At 39.1% G+C, this 16394-nt stretch overlaps 1 protein-coding gene across 4 annotated transcripts in view; it reads right to left on the reverse strand.

Annotated features, from left to right (window-relative positions):
• Nucleotides 1-16394, reverse strand: part of il1rapl1a (interleukin 1 receptor accessory protein-like 1a) — a 170926-nt gene that overhangs the window by 135754 nt on the left and 18778 nt on the right. For all 4 annotated transcript variants that reach the window (XM_037240343.1, XM_037240342.1, XM_037240345.1 and 1 more), the window contains exon 2: nucleotides 10421-10528. In XM_037240343.1, the coding sequence (XP_037096238.1) occupies nucleotides 10421-10508 (88 nt within the window). In that variant the 5' untranslated portion in view covers nucleotides 10509-10528. The remainder of the gene's footprint in view (nucleotides 1-10420; nucleotides 10529-16394) is intronic.

Raw genomic sequence — 16394 nt, forward strand, 5'->3', positions numbered from 1 at the left:
TGAGTAACTCTAAAATAGAAAAACGTTCAGCTAATACATGTGATTGGTATCGAAATTGGCATCGGCCGATCTGAATCATAAATGACCAGTATCGGAATCAGCAGCATGAAACCTGGGATGATGGGAACAATTGCACTAGAATGTGTATATTTGTCCATGTTTTAATTAGCAGACTGCTTTTTGGGTCACTTTTAACAGTATCCCAAAATGTTACAAAAACAAATCTCTTCAACAAATAGGCCTAATTTGTGACGAGCAGTAGTTTATGTCACCTAACTAAGCATAGTTGGTGTTTCATCGCTCCTCAAATGACAAAATAAAAAGATCATACCTGGTAAAATTGCATATTTTGGATCATTTTTCGATTAACCAGTTAGCAGGTCATGGCGTCTTTGTTCCAGTGATGAAACTACTTGACCAGAGAAAGAGTTGACATCACCCATATGGTTAGTTACTGAGAATAGTACTAGAATAATAGTTTCTCATGCCTGCTGTAAAATCCTATTGGGGTTTCCAGGCATGTTAAACTTCGCCATCATGACTAAAAATTGTCAGTAGTGGTGAGCGGAATAAGTAACATGCAGTGGAAATGGAGAATAAGGGCTTAGAATTAAGCAGGCATACTGCGTATGTGACAGGCGGGAGAGGAGGTCTCACTACGCTTTATTTATATTTGCCATTTCAGCTATCTGTTCTGGAGGAAACGTATGGGTTGGCAAGAAAATTGGGGTTGACCGAGAAATTGCGGCGATATGATTTGAGGGCGCCTTGACAAATGAATTAAACAAGTGACCGGCGTCCTCCATTCACTTTCTGCAGCATCAGCCTGAATCAAACCCCACAGCCCCCCTCCTGGTAGGAGGACTTCATCCCCCACAGTGCCTCGGGGCCATGTCAGATTTACAGTTATCCATGACAGGCTCTTATCGGGGATTTGGAGCGGAGACTTTGCAGAGTCATCGAGAACATTGGCGGGGATCGTTTTGATCCCTTCCCGGAGAAACAGCGAGAGCCCAAGGTTGGAATAGAACAGTTTACATGAGCATAAAAACACATGCACACACACTTTTACACAGTATATATATGTACTATACACACGGACACACACACACTCCTGGTTGATAAGTCCAGCTGGGAACGCCGGGTTGCAAGACGATCTGTCATATCAGCACTTGTCAACAAACCAGCTGACATGAGTGGCTTTTGGGAAATGGGAAGTACCAAGAAAAAAAAACTTCTAATACATACACTACCGTTCAAAAGTTTGGGGTCACAAAATTGTTTGGGTGACCCCAAACTTTTGAACGGTAGTGATTATATTTATTTAGATAATTATTTATAGATTATAGATATAATCTTCTGTGTAAAAAATCTTATAATATATATGTATACTTATATTCATAGATTATATATAATCTTATACAAATATAAAATATAATTTATAATATTTAATTCATAATATTTTATTATAATAATATTTACACTACCGTTCAAAAGTTTGGGGTCACCCAAACAATTTTGTGACCCCAAAAGTTTGAACGGTAGTGTATACTGTATGACGCCATCAAAATATACTGGCTATTGAGCCAAGACCTTAAATTTGAATCTACATTCAGAGGATTCTGCAAAAGTTTTAGTACTATTAAAAATAAAACAGCCTGAGTTACATTTGTGATGCGATAAACATTGGTTTCGCGGGCAGCCTTGGGAGGAGTGTCATGCTTCTCGTTAAAAAATGGTCAATGAAATGAATCATACCAAGCAGTTGCTCACATACTGTTACATTTGATTGACACAGCAAAATGCCAGAAGGTGAGCATAACACTCCCATGATGAATGCCAGGAGTCATTAAAAGACTAACATTTCTGCTTTATTTTAGTTTTGTTACAGTCATTAAAGTCACATTACAAATGTTGACAATTTTGATGTGGCTGCCATGACTTGATCCAATTTGTGGTTTTGAATTGCATGAACTGTGTGTTGCGCTGTATTTTTGAAAGAACAGTTGACCTCCAGTCAACAGATCATCATTTTCCAATCATTTTCTTATGATTTAACCTGCAAGGTTGTTGTTTTCCCTCTTCTCTTTTTGAGGTTTGAAGGAGATTATTTTCATGATTTAATTTGTTTCCTGGGGCACAGTGCAGAAATAATTGGGTGTTAAAATGTAATTTCTAGGATACCTCGCACATAAATCAGGACTGCCCAAAAATACTAACGTCAGAAATCCATCACATTCGCTGCAAAACACTTTTTTTTTTCCAACTTCACCTCGGTTTTACAAAACCATCAGTTCAACACCGGTCACTGTTGTGTGTTTTTTCACAATGCTGAACGCAGAACTTGTGGAAATTCATTTAATTTCCTCGAAGAATAAAGATTTAATAACTAATTGTAAGACACAGGTTGACAGGCCAGACAATTCTCTCAGATTTAAATGAAACAGTCATGCTGTTCCTCGCCAGCATATTGCCGAATACAATTTTCATTGCCATGTCGACTGGAACCAAATCAAATGTGTTGCGATATTCAGTCAACCTGGAAGAACTACTGTATTAATTAGCCAGATTGAAAAATCAGAAACGGCTCGTTCACAGACACATACAATGATCATTATTTGCTATAGCTGGTCGCAACAAAACTGTTAGACAAAACTATGGCCTGATCAAATGAAGCTTCAATATAGTTCAAAATATAACACCAAAGCAATCTTTTTATATTAAACATGCTTTTGGTCTGAGCACCAAGAAACAGCAAATGGATGGAAGTGCTTTCTAAAAAAATAAAGTCAGGAATTTTCACTATTGCTGACAGTTTTTGTTGTAATATTTGAAGTGGCTGGCAAATAAGCCATACAAGTAGCACACTTTTCCTATTCTTGCGCATGAGCTGCAATAGATTCACTCAACCCCCGCAGCCCGTGTTTAAAAGCTATTATTCATCGCTAGCAGGCCTTGGATGTGTTCACTGGTGTGTACTGTCTACTGCTTTCATGAAATGCATAAATAGCCACAGCAATCATGTTGCCCTTTTTTTTTTTATATATATATCATTGCCCCTGTACGGCCCAGTTGAAGTGGAGAGGCTCAGAGGGCAAAGAGGAGGCCGGCAATTACTAATCCCGCACATTTGCCGCGTCACATCCCAGCAAGGGCGAGGGGGTCCGAGCGGAGGGCGATGACGACCCTGCGTGATGATTCAATTCAACCTCCATTCAACCTTTTGACTCGACTGACACTGATTGATGGACCGAGTTTACGCTCAGCACCTGCTTACAACTGTATGTACAACCATATGAGGCTAAAGGCAACCAGACTTTGCTACAGGCCAAGGCCTTTGAATGCACCACTGTAATGCAAATGAACGATTCAACTCCTAAATATGAACGATGAAAATTCGTGATGCATGATAGCAAGGTTTACTAATTGCGGGGTCAAGGGCGCAACATGAGTCGTGTGCTAATTTTCAATGGGTTGCTCTTCTGTCAGTGTGAAATGCTATAAGCTACATTCTTGATATTAAATCAGGCACACATTAGCAAAATGTAATTTTTTTTCACTCATTTGCTGTCTTGCTTCATGGCGTCAGCTATCTTCATCAACTATGAGGTCTTCCAGCATTAATCTGTTCAATGCGACGCTAGGAAATAGGAGTTCAGAACATTCAAGAAACAGCAATTGGTCTCCTCAATTAAGGTTTATCACAGGAGCTGTCGCAAATTTGTAATTGGGTTTGCAAGAATAATCAGAACCTCACTTAAACAGCACGTCTGGTTTCATTAATGTTTTTTTTTTTTAGACAGGCAACTCTCTAACCCTGGTCTGAATGGGGCAGATAAGCCTGGGATGGAGAGTTTGATGGAAGGAGGCTGATAGCTTGCGTCTGTCAGATAGCTCCCAAAACGAGTCTCTAAGGCAAAGTTGCCGTGCTTCTCAGCCCCCGTGCGCCGATTCATGACACGTAAGAATGGCTAAAGAGAATTTATGGCATTGGCCAATCGTCTCGTGCTTTTTTCATTGCATTTACTCCGAGGTGGCGGCTTAAATTTATGCCAGCCTGAACATGTTAAAGTCTGAACTCACACCTGTATTGAATAAGAAAAACAAGACTAAATATTTTGTTTATTCTTTGATTAAGATGGAATATTTGCAATACCATGATAAGCACATATCAGCAACTCCATGACAGTTTTGCCAAGCTGACTTATTCTCATCTGATGCCATGTCATTTATTTGTACAGTACACGACAGATCAACATTAATATGGTTTAAATGTAAACAATATTATAGATCCTTGTGTGATTGGATGCTTTTACCTATGTGCGGTTGAATATATGTTAAATACAAGTATGTGAAATCACTCTATTATGAAGAAATGACATGATAATATGATAACTTTACCTTAGGAAAGAAAAAATGGGGAGGACCTCAGGTCCTGCACTGATAAATAGTCCATGATAACAGGGGATATTTTGATTCAAGTGTTTTGTTTTTGGGATTCAAGTAGTCTTCAGTTTACAGAAATGCATTATTCAGTGCGGAAAGAAACACAATCCACTCGTTCATGCCAAGACCATTCAAATATTGAATATAGTACATAAATAGGGGGTGAAAATGTCGTGTGTAACCCCAAAAAGCTTGTAAAATCAAATATACGTAACTTCAGCTTACGCTGTAATTTAAATGAATATTTAATTGATATATTATTTAGAATTTATTTACTTTGAGTCCATTTATCATATTGAATTCATAAATAAATAATAAATAATATCATGTGTAAAAAAACAAACAAACAGGTCATCTATAATTATTTATTTTCCCCCTGTTAGAGAAGAGGAACGTAATCAAACAGCCATCCCAAGTACACGGCCATATCTCTTTCTAATCCCCCTTTCGAAGTCATCCCAATACAGTGATAAAACATGTTGTAAAAACAACCTCAGGGCTGCCTTTATGTTTTTATTAGCGTTCATGTGTTTTTGCTGTGATAAAGTCGCTAAAATCATATTTCAGCCTTGTTGATGGAAACGCAAGTGACTGTTATACGGGCACGTCATGTCATATTGATCGGCAGACCCACTGAATCGAATTAACGTTTTTTTTTTCATGCACTTCTTCAATTGTATTGTGTGATATTCTATTGTTTATACATCTGTAGCCGTCCCATCCCGTCACTACTTAATGTAGAGGGACATGACTGTATTACGTCATGCTACCTCTTGTTTAGCGGCTAAGCTAATTGTTATGGCCACTATCATTGCTCTCCTGATAGTGTTTGTCTTGATATCTCAGCAACGGGCACCTTTTGTTTTTGAATGTTTGGTCTTTAAGCGACAGTGTTTGTGCCATCGCTGGCCTACTTATGCCACTTTGAGGATTATCAAGTCTTACATGTACCTAGGAGGCGTTAATCAGGCTGAGACATGGCAAAGAGAAGATTTCCTTCCATGATTCCCACACTAAGAGCGGCAGCATCTTCGCAACATGCTTCAAAGTGACGATTCCAGCTCGGATATTTCTTGCGGCATTGTAAATAGACAAACCCTAGCATGTAGTCTAGAGTGTAGCATAAATTGATTGACGTTAGCTGTGTAAATGTGTGTGAATGCCAGCATGTTCCCCGCCTTTCACGCAAAGTCATCTGAGATAATCTCAAGATCATCCGCTCTCCCTAATGAGGATAAGCGCTTTAGAAGTTAGATTGATAGATGAGTGCTCCTGAGTTGTCACTGCCCAATGTTGACACTTGATTAGTTGTTTAAGTGCGTTTCAGGTAATGGAAACACAGTGTTACGGCTCACTTGGAAAGAAATCGAAATAGCCATGAATTGGAATTGAGCGCTTTGACCGGCAGTGTAAATCCAGCCTTTGATATGGGACATACAAAGCCTGTGGAGATATAATTGGACAATCACAAACCAACACAGGCAATCTAAACCAATTGATATCCAATTGCGCAAGGTCTGCCTGGTCATTAAAAGCCGAGAGCTGGAATTGAGGGAATAAGAGACACTTGTACACCTTTGGCAAACTCATTAAAATTGGAGTAATGCAGGTGCAAGCTGTCTGACTTCACTGTGAATCTTAGTACGCTTCATCCTGGGAATCTATGGAGAAATTGGGATGGAATATTAATAGACCAAAAAGCATCTCTTGAGGGCTAATCTGGCCTTCATACCTGATCTTTCCACAATAACCATTCATGGTAGACAATTCTGAACTGCTCTTGCGGATCTGTATACAAGAATCGGAGCGGTCCCACCGGACCTGGAATGTTCTGTGAGCAATGCAGGGGAACAATCATCTCCCCAATTCCTCGCGCTGAACCTCATTCATTGCGTAAAGGGCAACAGCTGCTTATAAATGACATTGCTGCAGGTGCATGTAAGAAGCCAGAGGTGGTCACTTGAAGTTAATTTAATAGAGGCCGTGAAAGTCCGGCCACTCCATCTCCTTCACGTGCGGCACATGAAGACAAATGTCCAAAACCTTTGAACCAGAAAACAATCTCCCACCGGGGGGCTTTATCAGCCACTTCATCTCCTTTAGCGCTACCCTTCATCTTAAACATGGACAGGCAACCTGCAGACTTGCTCAATCCGTCAGTGATTAATAATGGTGAGGAGCGTCGAGCGTAAGCATCATTCATTTGCTATGGCAAAGTCATCTATTTAAATTAAGAGCCAAATTGTACAATAATGCACCTATGCTCTGACTGACAACGCTTCTTAAGGTACTGAAATACCTACTAAAACATTTCTAATGTGACTTAGCGCACATCAAGTACCACGTCCATCAGTTTTCCACTTCAACAGCCATGCGGGAAACTGGGAAAATCACATTGCGTTGAACGCATCAGTCAGAGCGACAGCCAAATGACAACAATGGAGCACAACAAGAAAGAAACCGGAACACTGCAGCAGAATGGAGCCTGTGGTCTTATCAGTCCTATGTGATCTGGTCTGAAGCTCCACATTCCATCAATCCAGCCGTAATCTTTCAGTAGAACGGGGAAGCCTTTCAAATTGCCTAGCAAGCACTGTGGCGTACTATCAACTTTGACCCTTAGCTGTGGGTATTATTGACTTCCCCTGCTATCAATATTTGACTGAGGAACCCGGAGGACACACTTGATTGTGTTGAAGTGCTTCCTTGCTTTTAATCCATGCGGGAATCCTCAACAGAAGCGAGCCGAGCAGCATGCAAGGACTCAGGTGCAGGAACTAGTTAAGTACGGGCACGCCATGACAAGTGATGGTTCAGATTAAAACATGGGGTTGTATTCTAGTAACTAAAAAATTGATATTGTTTTACAATGCTCTAAAATTGCAATGGGGATGAATAAAACGAGTGATTAACACAGGTTAACATTTCAGCAAATGTGTTTGTGTGTGCGTGCGTGCGTGCATGGTACAGGGGTAGCTTATTTGTTGAGATTCAGAAATTTGCAGTTCTAGTTTTGATTTGTGTGTTTTACCTTTGAGGCAGCAAAGTCAATGAAATCTCACATTTTTCAAGCACTTTCAAACTGACTAGAGTCGGGGAACATCATTTCCAGGGCAGACTGTTTTTCATGGTGGAAGTGCATAAATTATGCATTTGTTGCCCTTCTGCTCTCTGAGCGGAGTAGCCAATGTTACCAAAAATCTTTAGCTTCGAATTGCTATGTAAATCCTTGGAAATGGCTTCCCGGGGAAATGAGTTGGGTGGATAGATATGGATGATGAAAGGATAGATAGATAGATAGATAGATAGATAGATAGATAGATAGATAGATAGATAGATAGATAGATAGATAGATAGATAGATAGATAGATAGATAGATAGATAGATAGATAGATAGATAGATAGATAGATAGATAGATAGATAGATAGATAGATAGATAGATAGATAGATAGATAGATAGATAGATAGATAGATAGATAGATAGATAGATAGATAGATAGATAGATAGATAGATAGATAGATAGATAGATAGATAGATAGATAGATAGATAGATAGATAGATAGATAGATAGATAGATAGATAGATAGATAGATAGATAGATAGATAGATAGATAGATAGATAGATAGATAGATAGATAGATAGATAGATAGATAGATAGATAGATAGATAGATAGATAGATAGATAGATAGATAGATAGATAGATAGATAGATAGATAGATAGATAGATAGATAGATAGATAGATAGATAGATAGGCAACTCATGGCAAGGCAACTTTGATTTGCAACAGGAGGCATAAAAAAATAACCTTGTGCAATAAGCCACATTTTGTCACTAAGTTTAAAGCTAGACATGGTCGCATATACAGTACCTTTAGAAAATTCCTTCTTTGAGACAGTGTCACAAAGAGCTACATGCTCATGTGTATTCACAAAAGTTCTCAAATTCAGTTAGTTTTTGCTCTCTATTTTCTTGTGACCTTTGCATTTGTTACCAATTGATATTCAATTTGATGGCATTTAGAAAGGAAAATGACTTGACGTTAAACCTTGGCGACCAAGTCGGTGCCAAATTGGATCATTTGGGAGCTGTCACTCACGGCAGATTGATACGGATGGAGCTAATGCTGCATTTCCACACCTGAACTATAAAAATCCAATGCCTTTACATTTGTTGATATGAAAACTCGTAATTAGTCAAATATGCAAGTTTTATGCAACACCTATCAAGCACACGGAAATGCATGAGTATAAAAAAGTTGATTTTGTCTCTTGCCATTTCTTTGTGTCATTTTCAACTTAAACTCAAAATGCTATGATTCATTTTATAGCATGGTTATAGTCCTTATCATGATTGTATAAGCGAGTGAGCTAAATTAAGCAATATAATTGAAAATGTGTAAAAACATTCAATCAAGACTTTTTTGGAGTAAAAAAAAAAGAAACATTCATTCAAAAACATTCCTGGAACTGACTGATTAAAATGTGTGCTTTGGCTTCCACTTTATCTTGTATATTTTCATAAATTTGCCAGCTAATTAAATGGAGACATAATTAACTGCAAGGATATATAACTCAATCAATGTTTTAATCAAGAGTGGAGGCCCAAATCCTGCTTTAAAAGCTTTGGTCACACACAGACACACACACGAAGACACACACACACCCGCGCACACACACACACGCACTTCTTCTTGTGCACATAAAGGACATTGTTGGCAGGGACCATCAGAAATGGATGCTATATTATGCTAAGCCTGGACCCAAGTCAAAGTGTTGAATGTCACCAAACCACTTCAACCATTTTTAATTCTAAACAAAGGTAGTGTACCTTGACCTATGATGCCTGTGTGCTTTTAAAGGCCGAGGCCTCGTAAGTGACCTCAGGAGGGACAGTTAATCTATGGATGTGTCCAAATCTGCACCCTATTCCATATAATTCCACTACCAAGGGGTCACACTATCTTGTAGGGGTATCTGAAGGTCCAGAGGGGGAAAAAAAATGGTTTACTTAAAATGATACACAATGCACTTTGAAAATTAGTAAGCATCGATGTTCACTCAAAAGGTTAATATAGACCACATGCATTTTGAGTATGAACATCAAAACCGTACAGTAACTATACACCATGGAAATTATGAATTTATTTTATGTAATTGAAAGTATCTACAACAAAGGAAATAAATACTTTTTTAAACCAAGATTTGTATTTATTTATGATAAATTGTGTGAAATCTAATGTGGCAGTGCATCATGAATGAAACAGTGGTCAAGTGATATACGACGAGGAGTGAGTGGTTAGCTAAACTTAACTCAAACAAAATGAGGGAACTATTGTAGAGGCTAATCCAGTGTAAAGTGTGGGATCGTATGAATGACGGATTAGGGGACAAGGATGAATTTTTTCACACAGCCTGTGTATATGGACGCTATATTGTGATCGAAATTTTGGCTCACAACACAAAGCAGAAAAAAAATAAAAATAAAAATACGAGGTACCACTCTATTGGGCATCAAAACAATGTACAGAGGACCGAGCCGGCCCGTGAATAGAAAAAAAATTGGAATATAGTCATTGAAACTTTTAATAGTTTTTATATCCTGCCCCATAAATTCTCGAAAAGACCGGGATAAATCGACGATAAGCATTTCCTATGAGAATTAGGGTTGCCCTGCCACACATTTTGTTGTTATTTTGTCCAACAAAGTTTGACCAAAAAAAAAAAGAAATCCACATATATAGTTGAATCTACGGGTCTGAACTTTGAATATGCAGAAAAGGTGCATTACAACAATAAGTATCTGAAGCTTCCACAACTTGACACATTCTGCCTGAACACCCTTCTATGAGTCTTGCGATTGAAATATTCAAAAGCCTCAAACAACACCCGTCTAAATAAGAGACAGTCGCACATCATAAGTAGAACATAGCAGTAGTAGGATTGTCACCGTGGAGACAAATTGTTAAATACCTGAGCCTCTCTTGGAGACCACCTTGACACACTTTGACAGTGTGACAAAGAGCAGAATCAGCAGAGGGCCGGGAGGTCTCATCTTCATCCTTGTTCTCGCTTTGCAGCCTGAAAGAAAAAAAAGAAGGGGGGGGGGGGTGCAGATGAGAGAGAGCTCCTACATGAGTGGATTCGGCTGACAAAAACAAAAAATCACATTCAGAATACCTTCTCACTTGTATTAAGTTGTAAATGACTATCCTCGATTTTTTCTTACACTCATTTTAAAACTTATGGATGTGGGCGGGGTGGGTTGGGGGTTATGGTCTAATAAACAATTGCTTACATGGCCCAGTTTAAATTTTTTTTATCATGAATATAATTGCAGGGAAAAATACAGATGGCTCACTTCAAAAGTCATTACTGGTGGAAAAAAATGTCTAGTTATCAATTGTGCCAAAAATTTACTGCCAAAATATGTCACTTGAGGATTCCATTCTCTGTTGTGTCTCAAATTGTCTCAGCCAAATTCTGTGGTAGCCAACGATCAGCAACATTTTTGATTCACGAAGAAGTGATCAAGCAATTGAAGTGAATTGTATTGTAATCAAAGTGAATTGCACCATATCACACTTGCTCCCTGAAAACACACAATAACATTTTGGTAACAATCATTTTGAGCTAAATTATAATGTTTATTACAGTATTTCCTCAAATAATATCACTCCACTATAATTCAATATGTGCATTAGTAACTTAAGACTTATTAGTAGAAGTAGGGGGGGGGGGGTGAAGATGCCCCATTATGAAAACTAATAATTTAAATACCAACACAATATGTGCACAAAAAGTGAACACATTTGGAGGCTAATCAAGTCACACAAGACACAGCATTCCCTACCCTCTGTCTACACCATCGGTATCAAACTCAAGGCCCGAGGGCCAGATACGGCCCACCACGTCATTTTATGTGGCCCACAAAGACAAATGTTGCATCTACTTTGTGTCATCACTAAAATGATAAATTGTCTTCACTTTAAAAATAAAATAGAGATATTGCTTGCGATTTTTATTACCATTTGTCTTTTTAAAATATTTTGATCTCTAATTTCAAAACTAGTCATTCATCAGTCTGTTTTGTAGCCTATAATGTATATAGAAGACTTTGACAATCATAAAGCCCCTCCGAGGGAAACAATGACTACGATGCGGCGAGTTTGACACCCCTGCTCTACACTATGCCAGTGAGCATGAAGGAATATTCCAAACACGATCACAATGGACCACAGTCACAAAATCAGTCCCTCACATCCACATTTCCTAGGTTCTCCTGGAGGAAGGTGGGGGTCTTTCTCTCTCATGATTGCAAATGGGACAGGTTATCACAGCCGCTAGATATATGTGATGGAAAAAACCATTCCCCGAGATGCTGACAAATCAATAAAGAAATAATTACACGTGTAAGAAACAGCACTTTTAATAGCCGTCGTCATTACAGCAAGGCGAGGGAATTTCAAATCATTACCTCTTGACTAACCGAGTTATAGCAAATATCCCTCCTATATCCCTTATCGACTCATAGATCATATTAATTGACAGAGGTTAGCCATTCTCAACACCTCATCATCTCAGAGTAAATGACATCATCTAACATGAGGTAATTATGCTCTAATCGGAACATCCTAAATTAGAGCCAGTTGCTGATGTATGAATTTGGCCTTATACGAGAAAGAAAAATAATAATTAAGGAAGATAGTTGTTATCGCAGAGCATTAGGTTATTGCACCATATTCATCAAACGGCTTTTTTTTTTTTTTTGGCGAGGTAAGTCGGAGAAATAACTACTGAATGTTCTGAACCCTCGTTTCTAAAGGTGCGGAATAATGTCATGTGTGTAGTGCGTGTGGACAGGGATTTATTGTTCTAAACAAAACGATGTCAGTGAATCAGCGCCTCTGCTGGCTGCTGCCAATTAGTGCATTCAATTTTGCCTCAGACATGATTAATTAAACGTTGTCTAACCTATGAATGACAAAAACATTTAAACTTGAATACAGTCTTTTTTGTATTATTTAAAGTTTTACTTTCTGCCTTCAGGTCCAAACTGTCAGGTCAATGATGGAAACAATCATCTGTGTAGAATATATGTGTAGAGTCAGATCTACAGGAATCCATCCGGAAGAGTCTTGAATTCTCAAGTCACATCATATTTCTGTCAGTGTGTATGAGAACATGTAAAAACAGAAGCCAATGATCCGGAAAGTTAAACAAGAAGAAGAGGAGAGGACCCTGGCATTTGAAAAGGAGAAAACCGACATCGAATGGGGAGCCAGCGAGCTGCAGCAAGGGTCACGTGTCAAGCAGATTAGCATAGCTAATGAAAGGAGCCTCTCAAAGCGTACGTTTGGACAAGAAGCCTTTCTCTCCTCAATCATTTTCTTTTTTGTAACCACACAAGAACACAACACACCACAGAAAAAAGACATTCAGGCAAACACGATGGCAAATGTTTATTTTTTTGCTGCAATTTTTTTGCTGCACTAAATGGACAGTTGTTGATTTACTCCCTTATTATAGACAAGACTGACATCTCTGTGTAACCCAAATTTGTACGTAACTGTAGTCCGCCACTAATATGTGAATTAAAAAAAACTCAAGGCTTTAGATATAAAGTATTAAAATAAAAAACATTAAGTAAGCAGTAACTCATTTGTGACCACGAAATGTCATACATCAGGACCAAGGACCACCTTTACATAATTGTCGATAGTTTTAATTTTACTACCTCACACTCGCACTGTGAGCCAAGCTCGGGTGTCCTCATCCAAATTACGAGCACACACTGGAGTTTGGATTCTGCTCTCTTTTGTTGTCAAGATAAAAACTATAAATCATTGAATCCACAGATGAAGGATCACCAGAGATATTGCTTTTGGTGGAACTGTGAGAACATGTTTAATTCTTTGTTATGTGGTATGGAAACATTTGAGAACAAGAAGAATTGTCCAGAATGTTGTGGTCGAGATGGACACTTAATTATGGGCAACTAAGGCTCGAGTCCAACTTGTGATTGACAAATTAATTGATTAAAAAGTGTCTTTGAATGCTTTTGTGATGTATCGTGCTGCACGTGAATAGTTACGAAGAAGTTAGCCCTCTGAATGAACCCATTTAACAGACCTGCTCCTTGAAGGCCACCAGAGAGCAGCTGCACAGTACACACAGTTGGTCACACAAGCAAATCAAAGTCCACTAATTAGCCAGGAGTTTATTTGGGTGAATGCCTCCTAAATAATGTCATTTGCATCCCTTCAATGACCACACTGTAGCTGCCCAACATGGGAAATACGCCAATTATACTTTGATTCGCTCGACCGGAGTCTCAGACTGGAAGCTTGCAGTCGGATTGAAAAGGAACAATGTCGTCCAGCTCATGTCTCGGCTCCGCAAGCACACTGGGACTCAGGTTCTGCCAGCCATGACATCATCGGCCTCACATCTTAACGCACACGCTCACAGAGGTGCATTGTGGTCCTTGCAAAAAGCCAGCAAACACTTTTGTTGCAACACCACAAAGAGGCAGCTAAATAAGAAACTGAAGATTGTTTTGTACATTATTGGGGAAAAATTAAGGAAACGCCATAGAGAGATGAAGAAAGAAACGGTTGGAAACTATTAAAAACTGATTTTCAGCTACTTTGGTGACAGTTTTGCTCTCGTACCATTGCAGCAGAGTTGCATTTATCACGTTGCCAAGCTTTGTACTTTGCATCTTTTTTTTTTTTTTTTTTTTTTTTTTTTTTTTTGAAGTGTGCTACTGACACCAACATGACCTAATTTCAGTATTTTACATGTTGGTGTCACCTTTAGCTTTAGGCTCTGTTGTAGGCGACTGAGCTGGACTCTGAAACAAACACTTGTAAAACCATACAGTGCTTGACACCATCCACAAATTTCAGGGCAGAGATGACCCCTTGCCTTTGATTTGATTTTTATTTTTTTATTTGACTTTATTAATTCATGCTTGCAGTGGAGCCAAAAAAAAAAAAAGGCCCGACTGAAGAAACAGCAGAACTTTACAATAACAGTAAAATATTGAATATTTAAAAACATGTTTTTCAAGGCAGCGGAGCATGGAAAAAGTTCTGGGTTCTTTGCTCAAAATGGCACAAATATGTAATTTATTTGTTGTGTTCACTCTCAGGGGAGTACAGAAAATGGTACATATGCTCGATGACTCAAGATTTCAGGGAGGTTTTTTGTTATACATCCATTTTCCGAACCGCTTATCCTCACAAGGGTGAGCTGGGGCCTATCCCAGCGATCTCTGGGCAGTAGGCAAGGTACACCCTGAACTGGTGAACTGCCTTCTGTTATCTTCAGTCTCTAATAAATAAAGCAGGAGGCAGACGAGTACAATGATGTGTGCACGATTCATGCATGAGCGCCACCAGGATCGCACGGCATGTCTGTGCACATCCTCAAACACACCTGCTCCTAACGCCTCCGAGGAAAGACGCGCACTCGGCGTCGTTGAGCCGACGAGCTAGCGGCAGGAAGTCGTGTAACGACCACAGCGCACATCTGCACCACCCGTCTGTGCAGATGTTTGCAAAAGCAATTACGGATAGACAAATTTACAATCATACTAAAGCGTGAGCTTGTTTGAAGGTTACAGGAACCGAAAATGGGAAGTCAATTGGAAAAACTTTATGCAAGCATCCAAGTCATATTTTCTTTCCCCCCCAACAATACAAGCCACAATGCTTTAGATGACTGATTGTTATTAATCTTCCAAAATTTGAATCACCTTTTTGGGGGCATGAAAACTGGGTATTCCGCTGAAAAAAAAACTAATCCATCCATGCAGCCATCCATCCGTCCAAAAATCCATCCATCTATCCATTTTATATGCAAACTCATGCAACCTCCAGACAAGAAGGCCAGAGGCTGGATTCAAACCCCAAGTCTCACAACTGTGAGGCAGATGTGCTAGCCACTCAGTCACCGCACTTTGGCAAACTCCTACTCGACAATTAGTCTAAGTTAGCCACGAACCCTGGACAGACGGGGGTTGTAAACTGTGACCATTTTATTTTTTTACTGCGCCAACTAATACGGGCGAAACATGGCATCAAGGTTTAAAGATCATTTTGAAAATTCACAATGAAACATTTAACATTTTGTCAGATTGCTGCCAAATTTCAACCATGTAAACAAGACGGATGGGTTTGACTATAAAAGACAAATCTCTCAACTCAGCGCCACAAGGTCAAAGCTGGACCTAACTTGTCCTGTCCTGAAAGCATGCCTAGGCACCCTTCAGTCAAATATCCATCAATATTCCAAGCCTACATTCTCATTTCTTTCAAAGTGCATACAGTATTGTAATTTTATTTCCTAAATGGACAAACTGCATAATGGACTAAGAAACATTCACTCTCAAGTATGTACAAAGAGTATTTTAAACATTAAGTGCTATGAATAAGTAATGACAGGAACTATTTATTATCAGAATATAATGTTTAATAAAACAAATACTTAAGGATGAAAAGTAGCACAGTTATGGGAGTGGGTGGAAAGGGCACTGCTCTGAGCACAATGCTGTAAATAAAAGAAATGAAAAGTTTCCCCCGCACACATTCTGTACTTCAAGGCCAATAGTACCTCTTGATCAATAATGCATGAGGGATAACTGTGGAAAACTAAATGAGAACTGGGAAGGTGGAAAAATACTACAAGATCATAGGAGAGTTATCATGGGAGGAGCATGTACGTCTCAGCTGTACTGTATACGAGCACCGTATATACAGCATAGCAGCCCGCGTTCTGTGAAACGCTACATTATTGATATGCTACGCAGTTGGCCGCTGTTCAGAGAAACCTTTGAAGCGATGCAGCGAGAGACGCATGAATTGATATTTAATTCAATAACGCCGTGCAGCCGCTGGAGTCAAACAACGCAATTAAGGGGAATGAAGAATTATTCAAAGCA

The sequence above is a fragment of the Syngnathus acus genome, chromosome 21, assembly GCF_901709675.1.
Source record: "Syngnathus acus chromosome 21, fSynAcu1.2, whole genome shotgun sequence".
Taxonomy (NCBI): domain Eukaryota; kingdom Metazoa; phylum Chordata; class Actinopteri; order Syngnathiformes; family Syngnathidae; genus Syngnathus; species Syngnathus acus.